General features: G+C 31.3%; 2 protein-coding genes across 3 annotated transcripts in view; one reads left to right on the top strand and one right to left on the bottom strand.

Moving 5' to 3' along the window:
• The window catches only part of LOC100159443 (vesicular glutamate transporter 1), a 92838-nt gene that overhangs the window by 11077 nt on the left and 62991 nt on the right, over window positions 1-18770 (bottom strand). For both annotated transcript variants that reach the window (XM_001943897.5, XM_008190129.3), the window contains exons 3-5: window positions 4527-4595; window positions 4165-4328; window positions 3431-3501 (exon numbers count right to left, since the gene is read on the bottom strand). In XM_001943897.5, coding sequence (XP_001943932.2) covers window positions 3431-3501; window positions 4165-4328; window positions 4527-4595 — 304 coding nt within the window. The remainder of the gene's footprint in view (window positions 1-3430; window positions 3502-4164; window positions 4329-4526; window positions 4596-18770) is intronic.
• Window positions 1-18770, top strand: part of LOC100159327 — a 50809-nt gene that overhangs the window by 17954 nt on the left and 14085 nt on the right. The window lies entirely within an intron of this gene.

The raw sequence follows: 18770 nt of genomic DNA, 5'->3' as shown, positions 1-18770 counted from the left end.
CGCTCTATATTATATGGAAACGCATCGTCGAATGCACAATGACATAGCAGTTTTCATCCGTGGCTGTTCAAATCTCGATTTGAAGAACAAAGTTTCGCAGAGCTTTCGGCCGCCATAGCGTCGTCATTATCCAAACCGAAATTAACCGCTATTATGTACGGGGTGCTGTATATCTGGATGCGTATGTCTCCAATGTCTTACAACTTACAAGCAAACAAATCAAATTTAAATATATTTTGATTATCTTCCAAAATTAAGATACACTATGTGCACACGCCGAGTTAATGTACCGAAGTAACGATTTCAGAATTGTGTCAAAACACGTACATTTACCGAGAAAATTGATGGATAGCGATAAGATAATCACTCTGTATATTGCAAATAGACGAAATGGACGAGATTCTAAATGTCTTCATTATAACATGCTATAATATATTTTAGACTATAATAATATAGTGTATAGAGTTGTACAACCAGTGAAGTGGGCTGAGACGAATACGTATTGTGACTGCAGCAGTTCGATTCGTGATAACATAAAAATATTTAAAACAACAGTAATTCTTAAATTTTTAAAGGTCAAACTTTTCAGAATTTCCAACAAACAACTAACAAGTTGTTTATACACACAGTTAAAAATGTTCCATATAAAATCATTAATTTCTAAAAGGTTCTATCTCAATCTATTCACTTAAGTTTAAAGGTGTAAACATAATTCAAATTACGTTTTTTTTTTCATCACGGAACAAAATATAATAATTAATTAATATAAAAACGTACTTTATCGTTGGTAATTATTATTTAAAACCAGACGTACGCGGAATTTTCACGTCACACGTACAAAAAGTCTGTACGCCGATTGGGACGACGCTGTCAGTCGTCACGTCAAAAATCGATAGAAATAATAACTATCAATTGCGTATTTGAACTCGCCCTACGGCTATTCATACAATATTGTTATTATTATTGTTGACGCGAAGTCTGGACAGCGGAGAGCTACTAGTAAAACATAACCGTGGTATCTATACAACGGCCGAATATATTTGGGTCGACGCTCTGCAAAAGCCGTGTCATCTCCAGACCGATCGTCGGGGCAGGGTGGAGGGTACGTGGTGAGTGGTGAGTGGGTAGGGTCGCGTGACGTTTTCAATCATACGCGGCCCGGGATCCACGCAAAGGCTCTCCACGACGGTATTCCGACTCGTAAATATATTATAATATTATACCTACCACACACAATGTCTCGACGTACGATTATTATTATTATCGTCGTCGTCGAGATCGTAATATACTGTCTATGCCTTTGACCCGACAGCAGTCCATAATATTAGTGGCATATAATATATACATCATCACAACCGTCGTACGTGCAATATATTATATTATACGAATTCCGTTTGCGAGCAGCTCTCAACCCCCGCCGCGCCGACGGTACGCGATGACAGAAGTAGTCGATATCCGAGTCAAGGGCGAGTTTTGTGGCGAGCTCGTCCGCTGGCGCAGGGGAGGGATGACGCGAGGGATGTTTTTGGCGAGCATTTGGCGAAAAGGCTGCGATATATTATATTATTATTATTATATGGCGGACAAACGAAATGCGATTGCTTTTGCCTTCGCCGTCGTCGGACACGCATAAGCGCTGCAGCGTAGCTGCGTCCCGGACGAGGGGAACCATTCGAATATAATAAATATATATAAACGTTATATGTGCGACGAGTTTCAACCGGATTCACGGTACATTAAGCGCGCCGCGACCGAGGGTGCAACCGTGAAAACTCGGAAAAGTTCGCCGCACCGCCAGTCCCCGTGGGCGATTGCGGGTGGGCGATAATCGACCGAAAACTCGATCCGCGACGACAGTTATAGTATAACTACAGACCATATTATATAATCAAATCTGGGCATTAACGAGTTAAAAAATTAGAGTCTAGTTACATTTAATAAGTTCTACATAAAAATGTATGTACTTTTTTGCACATAAGGAACTATACCTATCTAAATTAACGAGATTAAATTTTCCCCATATGAAGTTATTACTAACCATTTTATTCGTTTTATAGTTGCATAAAGATATTTTTTTGGCTCAAACAAACCCATATCGATTAAAAATATAATATCTTATTTTGTCCAAATAATTGTTTTCAAACAATAAACGAATAATATTAATAATCCTAAAATAGTATTTATAATGCTAAAAATACTAAATTGTTGACTGTCGAAGTGTTGAATTCACTATTTCTTGATTTCATCGAGGATCAAACTTTAAAATAACGTATGTAAACACAGTGTTAAAAATATATATATAATTACAGTATCAGCCAAACACCATTACAATCAACAATAACACCATGTCATTATCATAATAAATAATAGGTATGTAGGTAGGTACTGTTTAAAAAGACAACTTACCAACAATTAATAACTTCAGGTAACATAGTGTCTATCATTGAATTACCTCCCTTTCTATTAGTTACCTTATTTCTTATGTATTATTTTATATTTTTGTTTTTAAATAATATAATATATTTCAAAAAAATTTACTGATTGTGCTTAGGCATTGATTGTAATTCGTATATATAAAATATTTTTAAAAAACGTATCTGATCTTTAACTAAATTAACTATTAAGTAACTTTAAACTTATATTTGTCTATATAAATTAACTTAACCTAATGAGTTAGAACAATATTATTAATTAGTTAATTTTCCCAGTCCAACTATAATTTAATAATAAAATTGGTAGGTACATACGACGTCACGATGATAACAATGACTTCAACTATAATATGTATTATTATCATATTATTATTTAACGGTTGTTCTTATTTTCAAGCCAACCATTATGTACTCTATAAATGTGTTATTGTTATGAGTGCAATATATTTTTACATAAACTAAATAATAATATCTAACTAATGTTTTTTAAAACCTATTTAACTGATCACGTAATCAGAAGCGGTCGCCCGAATACTTTTCTAAAAATGTTGATTGAAAAATGTTAAACACGCACCGCAAAATTTAAACATTATATTATGATAAAACGTTTCATATTTTTGTATAAAAAAATATAGTTTTAAAAATACTTATATTATATTAGGTATAATAGTTTTTTATTTTTTCCATAACTTCATTATTTAAAATTGTAAGCTTTAGTACATTAATCATTTTTCAATATATTATAATGATATGTGTTCATCGTTAAAGAAAATATGTACTTCGAAAATCTTACTATACAAACAATTGTTGTTGGTTTTTATACTCAGCTATTGTATTTTGTACTTGACACGATTAATTATTCGAGGAATATAATTATATAGTTGTAAATATAATAATTAAAATTATTATTGTTCTATTCGTAACTGTAGACTATTCGGATTGGCAATCATCCGGAGAACGAAAACCCAATATTTTTAATTTTTATGCGTTTTACTTACATCGGATCCTATGTGAAATTTCAGTTTTGCCATCGACATATTGCACCGCATTCCAAATGAGATCATGAAACCTATATCAGATAAAAACAAAAACTTTCATTATAACTTATAATTAGAGAAAGGACTTTAATGACTTTTGCAATTTATATTTTCATAAGCTCTATGCAGTGCAAACCAAGCTATTTAAATATTTGTATCATAGTTATACGATTAAGAATAATATGTAATTTGAATTGTTCATATCTTTATGCATTTTTTACATATATTTTGTACATTTTGTACATATTTAAACTTAAAAATATAACAAATTCATTATCTTAAATTAAAATTCATATCAAGTCTTAATATTTTTTTTATTTATTCCGTAAAATTGTGAAAATTATAAACAAATATTAAATTAGGTATTAATAATAATATAATATAGATAGGTACTAATAAAAGTAATTTAAACATTTTAGCAATTACAATTTCGTCAACTTTTGTTGTACCTATCTATAATTTAAAACTAATATGCATTTTCAAGGTAAATTTACCATCATAATTGTTAAGGTATCTAAGCATTTTTATTGAAGCAGGGGGAATATACTTTTGTTTTTAGATGATCAATATCATATCTCTCTTATATTTTAACATACAAACAGCCAACAGGTAAATGTGTAACGGTATTTTTCATATTATTATTAAAATGCCATCCATATCGTTTAACTGCAATGTCACACAAAATCCATATTTACCGACGCATGTTAGTATAGCTATTGTATATCTCTTGCTGAGATTCGGTATTTCCGGTTTGATGTATTTATCGATGTGTCTGAGCGGCGGACGAACGGGCGAAGGCAGCGACTCGGTTGGACTTTGTAGACCGAATTCACCACTACCCGAATAATCTTCAGTGTAGCTGAAAACGAATAATATTTCACATTTCGACATGTTAGTTATAATCAATTATTATTTATTATAGGTTAGGTTATTTTAAGCATAATAAATTGTTGTTCGCATAATAATTTCTGTTATATGAAATGTATCCAAAGTATAGTAATAATAATAATAATAGTAATAAGAATAGTTAAATATTATATGGATTGGTTATAATTACGGAATGGAAGACTTTTCTAAATGTGATTTGTTTGCGAATTCGAACTCATCGTATTGTTGTTGATCCGGGCTGGAAAAAAACAAAAATTCAAAAATCAATCATTTCTGTCAGTAATAATAATAAATAATATTATGAAGGTGCGTTGTGAAATACTTTGGATTTAAATCTGACGATCATATTCTGTTTAATACACAATATTATAATCTAATCGTATAAAAATTATTTTATACAAAAGTTTCGTTTTATCTTCCATATAATATAATTTCCATGGCAACCAAAGAATAAATAAATAATTATTATTATTAATTAAATAGGAAGATAGGTCTTATAACTCTCTATTATTTGAAAAAATTGTAGAATTTATATACTGTACAGGTTATTAGTATATTTTATATTCTAAATATTGATGCAAAGGGAGTGTAAATCCCCTAGAGTGGGAGGACGTCGGAAGTTGGTGAGTTGAGCGTTTCTTTAGTTCAATATTCCAAAGCCAGTTATAATTAGTTACCTATATTATAATAATTCATTCAAAACTCAATTTTTATCTCCAGAAATTATCAAAAAAAAAAATCTATTTGGAATTTCAAATTTCAAATTATGCAGTTATTCCATAAACTGCATTAAGTAATAAAAAATAAATAAAAATAGGTAAAACTATCATTTCGTATTTTCATCAGACATTTTGAATTTTTAATCATTGGAAATTGTATAAAAAAAAATTAGAAAAATTTTAAAACATTTCGAATAATTAATGATTGTTATTTATAAATCACTGTACATAATAGGTATAATAATATATTATGGTATAATAATATTATGTATATATAAATATTTTTTTTTTATCAAAACAATGTTCTAAAAAGAAACTTATATGAAAAACTATTATTTTTTTTTTTTTAATTATACAGTGTATTGAGTTTTATCTTGAGCGGCTGCATTGTAGGGCTAATAGATTTTGCGAATTAAAATATCTCTCCAAACGCGATTTGAACTAAAATACTTGAAATTAATCCACAAGAATGCAGTCAGGATTAAATACGATGATACTGACGAAGATAAAATAAATTTAATCGAAAACAGATTCCGTTGTTGTTAAAATATGTATACCGTATAGGCATAGGAAATAATGGTTGAAAGACAATTATTTTTTAGACATTTGATTAGTTTGATTCATTGAAATCGGAAAAATCTGAACACCAATGGAATAAATATTATTTTATTGCAAGAATACAGTCGCGTCAAATGATGCTAAAGTGAAGAGCTATAGACCTCGCCTATACTTTTATACTTGAATATACATAAATATTGAATTTCAAACTAATATAGTTAATTACCTACTTATGAATAATAATTTTTGAAGGGGTCAATGGATAAAGGTGTAAACTAACATTTTTGAAATTATTCATGTTAACATACACTAACACGTTTATCCACTACAACTAATGATTAATTCTTTTTATAACACGTTGGTAACCATAACTATTATTGGTAACTACTAAATAAAACCTTATCAAATAGTGATATAATGTTTATAACACCTTTATTCATGAAATAAGATGCATTTTTGTAAAAATATCAGTTAACACCTTTATCCATTGACCCCTTCAATTATTTACTTAATGTAAGTATATTGATAAGCGTAGTAGGGAGGTATCAGTTTTCTGGAACCTATGTGCCTCTGATCTTATCTCATCAACACTTTAAATAAAATATAAATACTTAGAAGTTATAGCTAAACTATATACTATAGGATTCAATAGATTTTCCACATTGAAATTCTCAGAAAAATAATATTATGGTGATTACTGATGAGTGATGATGAGTAATATTTGGGAATAACTCTTTTCTCGGTTTTCTGGAAAAAATTTGTCAAGAATACTTTTATGATGGTAGTAAATAATGTGATCTGGAAAATAATTAGCAGGATAATAATACTGATGAACGTATATTTTAGGAAAACATTTTAGGGGTAAAAATTGCCAGAAATTAAAAATTGAGAAAAATATAAATGTGGAATATAGGAAAGTATAAGTACAGGAATTATTAAAAATGAGGAAAATAATTACACGGGAAAATATGTTACTGGAAAGTAATATTCAGGATTCTTAGAACACTAGTTGTATAGAAGAAGATGTATTCCTGAATAATACCATTGATTATAAATACTATAATAATAACTATTATTTAGTATTTATAATCAATATGATATTACTTAACCATGTACCTAGATATTTTTCTGGTTTGAAATTTCAGTGTATTATTTTCCTGATTTGTTAGTTCCCTTATAATATTCTGGTATATTTTGTTTTTCCGCTTTTATGGATTTTCTAACCACTCAAAAAATAGTCTACTTCAAAGCATGAAATTAAAATTGTATATTGTAGTATAAGAACAAAAATGATAAAAATGTTGAAAATAAATGATTAGTACCTAAATAGTAAGTATATGAATAGTTTAAATTATAATGTTTTTTTGTTCAAAAAATGTTGAAACCAATGTTGACTTCCGATTACAATAGATAATAGACAATAATAGATACTTTCGAAAACGTTGTAATACTTTTCAAGAAAATGAGTGTTTACAAAAAAATCGTTCTGACTCGGCTATTATAGGCGTCACGATAATATTACCTACACAAGACGAGCCAGCTAGTCTACCGACGGCGGGACTTGGGATAATGTGGAGCGAGAGAGAGTGAGACATAAGAGAGCTCCACTCGACGTCGGGACCAGACACGAACGTCGCCGCCGCCGCCGCCACGGAATCGCGTCCCCCGTGTATTCGCGCCACGAGTGATTAAAACCGAATGGGGCGCGTCGTCGGCGGCGGCACAATGGTTATACGGCAATTCAATTAATTTCCGCAAACGGCAAGTCGACTCACACTACAATATAATAAACATATATAGGTATATTATTATCGTGTTATATATACACGCGTACTTGCATTCTTATACTAGGAATTCTTTGCACGGAAACTTTCCTTCTGCAGCGCGCTAAACACGCTGAACTCGAGACCGTACACTCTTTAACCGTATAAAATATCAAAAATAATAATCGTCGGTAAATAGGCCAATATCATTGTAATAATAGGGTGAAATGACCGGCAAAATATGACATTTTTTAGAAGTGACTAAAATGTTGAAATATTTATTACCTATGCGTAAGTATATGATTATTAATTATTATTATTATTATTATTTAAGGAAAGTTTCGTTCAGATTTTCCACATAAAGTACCTAGGTATTTATATAATGTCTTTATATCGCTATCTGCAGTAAAAATATCTATGTGATTGGCGGTGTGGGTTATATTATATGATTATATCACCACGGAATAATACAACTTTAGAGACAGACAGGTGCATATAATAGGACATTGTTTTCGGGTGAGGCAAAGCGACATTTTCTATACCTATACGGGTTACCACCTTCCACCTGTCACTCCCTAATGATCAAATCAGTATACTTGTTTCAGTTTTTTACATCTTATTCCAACTAAAATTATCATTGGATTGCGTGTGTACAACTGAATATTTTGTTAGTTATATACTTATATCATGGACCCTGACTGGTATAGTTAGTACACTATAATCTACACTTTTATAGATTGTACTTTAAGTTAAATGTACCTAATACATTTTTATTGGTTATTAGTTTATTACTTCAAACTCACTAATGTCTAATCTACATGATTCTCTACAGTCTTACACATCCGATCAACCCGGACACCCACGCACCGATGACCGATTTTGGTTAAGATACGGGTCCCAAAAAACAGCCTTTGCTACTTCATTTGACAGCGTTACACCATTTGACGTACATTTATAATATGCTTACAAATTCGACGACATTAAATCCCAGTCGTTACATTTATTACCGCTAGATGAAATTATATGTAAATTATTTAAATTATAATGTATAAATATATAATTATTTTAGTATTTTAACTATATAATATATGATCGTAATGTGTCAGTTATCAGTGGAATGGTGCATAGTTATTATAAACTTATTAGTCATTACTTGTCTTACAAGTTACAATGGTATTATTTGTATTTCATGTTTAGCCAGTACTTTCATAATGTAAAATATAAATTATATCACCCAATATTTAACTTACGATTTATTCACCTGGAAAACCCCCTTTTCCGCCGCATAAATACAATTTTATTATATAACTATACTCCACGGACTTATATATAATACGGTGAACCACCCTTTGCATATCACCATCGATTTCAAAACGTCTGCTAGATTATTATTGTATTATGGCAGAAACGTGTCAGCGACTAAACGACGACCTATGGACGTCATAAATCATAATTTATCATTGTAAATTCTAGTCACAGACTTATAGACATTTATTTCATGTGTAAAATGTTAAATAGAATTATAATATCTTGTCCTGAATTACTGCGACTAATAAATGTTCGAATCACTCAATACCTGTATCGTTCTTGTCCATTCTCTATAAAAACTCACTTCACTTAATTGTATTTATAATAATCCCATGGATCGTATCTACCGAGAGGCAAGAACATAACAAAAATATATTAAACACTGTCGATCTATTCGATACAAAATTCCTGTTATCACTTAAATTATTAAATTTACATTTCCCCCTGTCTGTACTTGTATTGAACTTTGAATTTTTTTTTTTTTATTCCTATTGTTGTCATATTATTTAATTAAGGTTTATTAAATTATATTAATTATTATGTACCTATAGTACCTATATACCTACTCATAAAGTCATAACTCGTAAGTATAATATAATATGAACATGTACTCATTTTTATATTATCATAATACCACATATTGTATACATACTTCAATAGTATACTTACTGTACTTGAGCCCATCCACGGTTTTAAATTAATGAGTTAATAGATAAAATAATTTAGGTTAATCTCTAAATATTGGAAAGTGCACAATCAATCGATGTGGGGTGGGGCAATGCCTAATTCGAAATCATATTACTTCGTACCTGCGGCGTATTGCTCATCTGACACCTATACATCAATTATTATAGGTACATAATGTATATTAGGCTAAAGTTGGAAATCTGAATACAATATTACTTAGTTTTTGTTTATGGAACACTGTCTACAAGGAAAAACTATATTTTTAAAGTTCTGATACAAATACAGCATTTTTTAATTGTCTTTATGATGAAAATCCTGCAATTATAATGAATGTAATTGTATCGATATTCTATGGACGTGTGAATGTTATCAAAGAATACAAAATATATTTGAATTCGTTAAGTCGGTAGAAAGTAGGTGTAAAATTAATTCATTATCACCGCGTCGCATACAGTTACCATTTTAATTGTTCAATCATAGGAATCAATAAGGCACTAATACTAATATAACTCGCCGTATTTAGATTTAATAATTATCTGGTTTTATAAATAAAATGTACAAACATTAAAAAAAGAACTATTGGTAATAATCGACTTCACCGAAATTATTAGAGATCGACCGTTTATCCACCCCTAATATAATATATATTACGGAAAATGTACCAAACAATTTAATCCTGCCCGGGCTACATGTGCATTTCGAATAAAATAAATACTACCTATTTAATTTTTTTTTTTTTATAATTTTTTATCAAACTACAGCTTTAATATTAAATTGGTTGTACAAAAAATATTAATACTCAAATAATAATTGTTTGAACAATTTTACGGAAGGTATCTACAATAAAAAGGTAATACAAATATTTCTATACAATTAAATATAAAGTACCTATAGCTATTTGTTTTATTGCAATTATTATTTAATAAACTATTTATAATTTATTGACCGTTAGTGTGGAATTTTCACCGTATTTAATTATTACAATTGTTAATTAATTTAATCATATTTTGTTTTTAAATGATACTTCAACATAGAAAATAAAATTATTTAACCATTCATTGCTGAATATTATAGGTATTTTAATAACACTTCGCTCAATATTTCAAATATCATTATGGCACGAATAATTATTGTATTATTATTATGTTCAACCTTAAAAGGTATAAAAACAAATTGGATTCTGTATCAGAATAATAATGTGTCGAGTGAAATTTAAAATAATACTTTCTAAACAGTACCGATGCCTTGCAATAATAAAATTTGTTTTAAAACTGTTTTGATATATCCGCTGTACATAGGTATAGCATTAGAATTTAGAACATAATAGGTAATACTAAAATATTCTGCAGGTACACATAATATAGACTAATACACATATAGAACCAGAGCAGCTTAACCAATTACCAAATAGTAAACTATTAACGTTTTTGAATATATTTGTTATACATAATTTTAAGTAAGTGGTTATAAAACCAAATGTTTTTATCGTTTGAATAATGTTTGCGCGTTACGCACGTAACTAGTAACTATACGAAATTAATCTATTTATTATGTGTTTGGTTTATTTGTAAGGATACATTGTGTGTTATCGATTTTATAATTTTACTATCAGCGATCACCAACAATTTTGTCTTCGTTTCTCCATATTTTTTGAAAACGGTTGACGTATTTTCTTAATTATTTTTTAAAATACAGTACCTACCTATACATTTTGAAGAGAGGGTGACCGCGGTTACGACCTTACAATAAAGCCTGGATAAACGAAAAAGTTATTAAACGTTTTAGGTATAGGTAGTTCTAAAAATCCAACGATATAAATTATAAACTTGAAAGTCATTGCATATGACGTTTTAATTTTAAATAGAGATTAACGCAAAAGCTGTACAACGTTAAATTAATTCTAAATAACTTAAAACGATTTTTTTTTTAAATGTCACATGATATCACATATTACCTGGTAAAAAAAAATAATAACATACTAAATTTTCGCCTAAACACGGGTCTGATTCATGTGTCATGTACCCTGTTCAGCGGTCCTCTCTCAAGACTTATTTTTTACCACGTAAGGGGAAGGGAAAAAACACGATGACTTTTAATATCGATGGCACTGTGGTCTTCGTCATCGTTGCAAAAAGGATTTTACAGATCGAGTGGAGAGTGCGCCGGTATATTATATAAACGAGGTACCTATATAATATATAAACTGTCGTCGTCTCCTATAATCGAAATTCAATCCCGTGACCGGAAGGGATTCTGCAAGAGCGGTGCGGCGCGGGTAAAATCGACACGGCTCTGCAGCAACACTGTAGCTCCCTCTCGGCAACGTCCAAAGTCGTCCGCGATAACGACAGTTTGATTGATGACGACCGGACCGACTTCGGACTTATAAATATAATAAATCGCGCGTGCGGTCCGAATCGCCGGCGGAAAGCAAAACAAAAACTCGGGCCCGCGGTCACCACCACTGCCACCGTCTCGGTTAGAGAGAGAGAAGGACCCGAAGACGTCTGTCACGCGCTATACTCTATTAATCCCCCGACTTGTCGCTGATTTCTCTTTGTTATCCTCCACACACAGACGACACACATATATATTATATACCGTGGTTATGGCCAAGATGTTTTGGACGGAGCGAAAACTGCAGCAGCACGCCCGCCGGACCCACTCACTCCGTCAGCTCCTCGACAGCGGTGTGTTTATTACGACGAATATATCACCACCGTGAGTGCGACGAAGGCGTCCGACGCGTAAATGGCTTTTATAAACAAACCCCTATACGTTGTATATAATACGCCACTCTTCCGGGTCACCCCCACCTACCCTTAACCTAACCTACCCGCCACACAACTGACCCATCACCCCCCCCCCCCCCACAAGCAGCCGATGGCGGTGTTTGGTACTATAGTCGACTGGCCCGGCCACGGGTCCCCGCTGAAAACCTCGTCGGAGAAAAACGCATTGCACCCTACAACACGTGCGATTGTTATTGATTGTGTATTATAGGTAGGTATAATGTACATAACTGCACTGCATATCAATATATATATTTTATTGACGGGACGAAATGGACACCGTTTTTTGTACTTTGAATCACGTTATGAATAATAGTCTTTTCTAGGAGTAATCGACCAATATGTTATGGGGTACCCCTAGTCTGCTCTATCCAATATCAACGCATCAATCAATCCATGTGCCTACTTATAAGTTAGCTTACTAATTACAACTACTGGTTAAAAATGTGATTTTATGCATAAGTTAGGGTTAGGCACAACTGCAGCGATATGAATAAGTTAGCAGTTGTTCAGGTTGCAAACATAATCTAGCGTAAAAGCTATATAATAATATTATGTTATATCACTGTTCGGGACTGTTGTAACTTGAAAGTTGAAGGTCTAGGGAGAGTGCAGTAAATTAATTTAGAATGGAGAGACAGGGGTGGTGAACATATGGCACATGTGCCAAAGGTAGCACTTAGTCCAAATTTAGCACTTAAAAATATTTTTATTTCATTGCAAATCTTCCGTTTAATGTTAAAGAAAAGAAGTGAAAAAATATTTTTACACAGGTATTTTTTAAATATTTTCACCAACTATAAAATTTTAGTAATTATTTGGAACTCACTTCAAGGTATATTTTGTATAGTTTGAAAAAAGTAGAATTATTTTATTGAATCTAACAATAGTTACAGCAAAATTATTCACTAATAGAAATCTTTTCAGTTTCCAAATTATTATTATTATTTGTACCATTACAATTTGCATCTCGTGGATTTGTATGATACGTGTATAGTATATACGTAGAACACTCAATATTATAAATTTACTGTGTTTAGTGTCACCTGGTATTTCAATAAATGCCAAAATATAATATAGTTCCAACAGTATTGTGACGATTTTTGTGAGGTGTAAACTCAGTGGTAAAAGTTTGAATCTGCTGCGTTACGATATAGACTTCAGCTAATCTCGATTATTTTTATGTGATTCTAAAAATAGGAATGAGTAAAATTTACTAGACATGTTAGGTATTCACTGATCATTATTCTTATTATGACTTTCGTCCAAACGATAAACATATAAACATAATCCTAAACGATGTATTAGACATAATATATATTATGTATAAGTGTATAACCAAGTCCATATAAATTTCGACCAAATGAAAACCACCCGTGCTCAGTGCTGGTTAGTTATTGCGTGTACTGGCTTGGTGGCCAAATCTTTGCACAGTAGGGGGTACACCGTACGTCACATGTCCGTGGGTGTATTTGTGTTAATCCACATAAAACAAGCTACAGCGGAAGTCGAGTCGAGTTAGTGAGTATCTATATTATATGGTTATAACTTATAGCTGCAGTCTCTTGAGCGCGTCTAGAGATTTTTAACGATTCGCGACTACACGACGCATAATAATATTTATCAAACTTTAGAAATTCATCATATAATATTATACGACGTTCGTTATAAAATAAACTCGTAAAACCAGACGTTCGATTACAACGCGTCGGCGATCTCGCAAACAAGCGCCGATGGTATGCTATAATATTATTTATTAGAAGTAGTTATAGCAGTTATAGGTCGTGTTACTGATTATATTACGCCGTGGAAGTTGTATATTGTGTTTGGCGGTAGGTATACTACCGAAAATAACGACGACGCGGCCGGCTGGCGTACAATGCGTCGTGCAGACATGAAAAATTCATCGCGTCACCTCGTCGCAGGTTTCGAGTGAAAATAAAAATGATAGCAATAATAATAAAGATAATAATAACCACTAACAATCTGTGCGGCGTCCGGCCTCAGCACGCGCGCCTGTCCCCGGCGGCCGACTAAACCACCCTCGGGAATATTTCTACACGCCGGAGGGTATGCGAAACACCCATATATGTATAAAAATCTCTCTAAAAGTGCGTATACATATTATATATTATTATATTGTACGGGGGTGAGTATCCCCTTACGCTGACTGCTGCTTCTTTATTACCTTTCGAGTACCTGCCACGCGCACCACTCCAAATTTGATATCTGATACAATATAATATATATATATTATCGAGTCCCGTTCAAAATTAGCGCAAAACGTTCGATGTTTAACGACGCGATAATGTGATCATCGCGTATAGTAGTATATTATATTATTATCATAATTATTATTATTGTTATTATTATTATTATTATATCGTTGTTTATAAATTTATAATAATATACCATATACATCGCTGCAGAGTTTTAATATTATTATACTATTACCTATACACGAAATACGCGCAATATTATATACGTCGTTCTCGCCTGCGCCCTTATTATACGCATTATTAGTAATAAATAATAATAATATTGTTACGAGCACACCGTCGAAAATCATCAACAGTTATACCGCATATACCTAGGTATACGCAGTAGATCAACACTAATTAATACTAATGTAGTGTGTTTTCTGTGCATAATATTATAACAATGATAAGTATAGAACCTAACCTATAGTTTGTACAAAGTTATAATTGTGACAATACAATTTTAAATTAGTTTTCATACTTGCACAATTAAATAAGTAAAATTAAAATGTACCTATTTTAAAAGGTACTTAAAAGTATTTACATGCATGCCAGATATTTATAGGTATTTGTTCTTAAACACTTTTGCTTAAAAGTACTTGGCATGTATTTTAAACACTTTCTGGATGCATGTGATTAAATACAATTTTCAAAGTATTATTTTACAAGACTGATATTACCTTAGTATATACGATTCCATTTTATTATATAAGTACCTACATTTTAGTGGCCAGTTTATATTGTTATTATCCGCGGGAAACGCGAGTGCTCTGCAATTAATATAATAATATAATAATAATATTTGATCGTATAATGAATAACGATATTATTATTATAATCTGTAGCAGCCGAGTACCTACCGTAATCGTAGCGGAATAATTCATATCAGTATCGGTTCGAATTGAAACATTTTACCGCGCTTTACTGCTACCGATATTTCGATTACAAAATTAATAACAATAATAATATATTGTATAAATTACTAAACCTTTTATACAAATAAAACAATTGTTAATTGGCTCATTCAATATAATAATATATTATAATACAATTTTAGTACATATTACAATAAGTTTTTTTTTTATTGCATCTTAGTTTTCATTTTGGTTTTGAATAAATTTCACCAAAAATATGGACTTAAATATACACAAAACGGTAGTTAATTAGTTTATACATATAGTTACAAATAGCTGTATTCGTTGACAAGCACAATATTTTTTGTGCATTAATTGCAACGTGTACCTTCTCATATTAATAATATAAATCAAAGATATTCCCGGGATGGGTACAAAATATGTACAATAGCCTCGAGTATACAAATATATTATAATATGCAATATTTTTCATATTAGTTAAGAGGTTTTTGATAGGTGGTACGTTCGTGTTTATAATATTTTAGTGATTTTTTTAGACTATTATGCAGCCTCGTATGTTCCTGGATAAAATAAACACTATCGAAAATTAAATGTTATTATTTAAAATTGCACGGATTATAAATTAAAGTTGTCTTTGGCTCGACCGTATCAAAAGTGTTTTATAATATTGTATTATTAGATCATTATACTCCAAACAGTTACTGCTGATGAAAATAATAGCTTTTCTAATAGACTTTATTAGGTATATGATTTTTTTATTTGCCATTTGTATAATGTATATTATATTTTGTGATTTCTATTAAAGTTTAAAAACTTATATTACAAACATATACCTATCATCATTGGCTAAATACTGACTTTTAATAGTTATTTTGTAATTTGGTACATTGTTTTCACATTAATTATTTGGCATAGCCTAATAAAATTGTCTAGTTTCGCTTATGTCTGCGTTAAACGGCTTTAGTGCATTATTTATTACACGTTTAATATAAATAGTATTTTTAATTATTTTATATTATAAACGTTATGTATTTCATCGGATTTTTTTTAAATAATACGATCCTCTAACCGGCGTGGCTTTATTATATTAATACATAACGATGGAAAATAAAATAATAATAATAATATTAAATCAAACAGTCGGTCGATGTTATGTGTACACACGTCGAGAGTACAATAACGCGCAATAATATTATATTGTATACACACGATGCGAGCGGGAAAACACGACGTTTGTGAATTATATTATTATTATATACATATATATTATAGTATAGTCTACTCGCCACGAAAGAAGACATTATTATATAATATTTTATATCGCCGCGGAGAGTATAAAATAGGATTAAGATAGGGTCGTCGGGCGAGGAATACAAAATATTTTTGTGCTGCAGCTAAAGGGCAGTTTTGTTTGTTAAAGCCTCAAATATCCGTCGCCGTACGCGCTTTGCCTATTGTGAGCGCCGCGAGTGGATTTCCCATATAATATATCATTATTCCATCGATCAATTTTATACGCACCGGCCGTATTTTATTTATATTGAACGGGAGATATAATATAATACAATAATAATAATGTGTGTTGTCGTTTGGAACTTACATCATATTATTATGTACTGTATAATAAATGCCGTGTGATACATTTAATGTAAGACACTCGTAGTTTTTTTGAAAAATGTTATTTTTAATACTGGCTAGTATGAATACATTTACTTTTAGTAGAACCGTGGTTAAGTGGTTATAAAATCTTATGGTACAAACAATCGTAACTATTTAGGTACAACTGGTAACTAACATACCATACGGACGGACACAACGGGGATATTATAATATAAGGTGTTCAAACTTATGTTTATAGAAACCTATAAAACAATGCGTTTATTATTTGAAAGACAAATCGGTATCGATCTGGTAATTCGTTTAATTTTCAAAATAGGTTTTATCATACAAGTACACTATATTATATTATGTATAGCTCGTATTATTACGAGTATATTAATAACTTTTATGAGTAATTTTTTTCTATTTTGCAATATCGAGATTTCATCGCAAACATTATAATATTGCTGTATAATGAATTGAAAATTAAGTAAAACGGGACGTTATACGCATTACAAGACATTTTGAAGCACTGCTCTTACCCTAAATATTCATATGACGCTATCTATGTAGTATATATTCAATATTGTATAAAATAAAATTATATTATTACGTCCATGAGACAAGCGCACGTCGCGAGGGGTGCTACAAGTGTGCTTGACGCCATGAATCCTATATTAGCTAGCACCTCGAATGGCATACCCACCAGCCAAGTGCACCTAAGTATAACGGTTGTTACTATTTCAACAGTCAATTAATTAGTACTTTTATTTTGATTTATGACAATGCACATAAAATGATAACGGTGTCGTTTGATGCGTTTGGGGGTGTGGCCCGTACACTTAATTACACCCTTAACATACACGTAGACGATTTGAGCCGATGATGTATTATTGTCGAACAACATGTACATATATACATTTTTCACAACACTTAGGTCTTGAACAGTTGCCCTCGACTTTTTGTAATTAAAAAAATTTACAAATTGCCCCGATTGCCCACAACGTAAAAATGTAAAATAGCGTACCTGGTACAAAGAGTGAAATTTTACCAACATAGGTAATTTAAGTCCCATTAAATGTGAACAATGTTTTTGCCTGTTGCATCTTTCCATGGAATTCTAACGGATAATTTACAAATCAGAAGTGCGTTACTACCAAATTGTTCCACGGTTGTTGGTCTCAGGGCTCTGATTCATGCATTTTTGGCTGATAAAAGATTTTTGTGGTCACGTACCCTTGTGATTTTTATTTGCTTTTTCCTAGACTAAAAGCTACGCTTAAAGGATAACGGTTTCAATACACAGAGGAAATAAGAGTGAATACAAAACCCTTAATAAAGCCTTATATTATAACTCCAGATTAGTTCCTGAATGGTTTTGAAGATCATCGCTTGGACCACTGAATTTCATCTTCAGGAGGATATTTTGAATGATATATCTTAAAAAATAATGCACAACACAATTTATGTAATTACTATATTATTTATTAAAAATATAAAATCTCAGTATTTTTTGAAATGACTACCGTAAAATAGGTAATATGCATCTATGAACTAGTTAGTCTCTTAACTGTTTTATCAAACAAAGTTTCCGTGGCCTGAGTATATTATTATTATTATTTATTAGACATTATATTATGTATACCTGACGAACGTACTTACACGTCTTCGCGATCGCGTTTATTAAGAACGACGCGCGCTCGTCATTCCCCTCGTCGTAAATCACGACGAAAAGAAAAAAAAAATGAAAACGACATAATAAACCTCCACCCCATCCCACCCCAACCCACCAATACTGCACCGACCCGCCACTTGCAGTGTTCGCGGCCTGCAAACTCGCACTTCAAACGATAT

This window comes from Acyrthosiphon pisum, chromosome A1 (assembly GCF_005508785.2).
Source record: "Acyrthosiphon pisum isolate AL4f chromosome A1, pea_aphid_22Mar2018_4r6ur, whole genome shotgun sequence".
Taxonomy (NCBI): Eukaryota; Metazoa; Arthropoda; class Insecta; order Hemiptera; family Aphididae; genus Acyrthosiphon; species Acyrthosiphon pisum.
The sequence above is the reverse complement of the archived record's forward strand: the minus strand, read 5'-3'. Positions and strand labels throughout refer to the sequence as shown.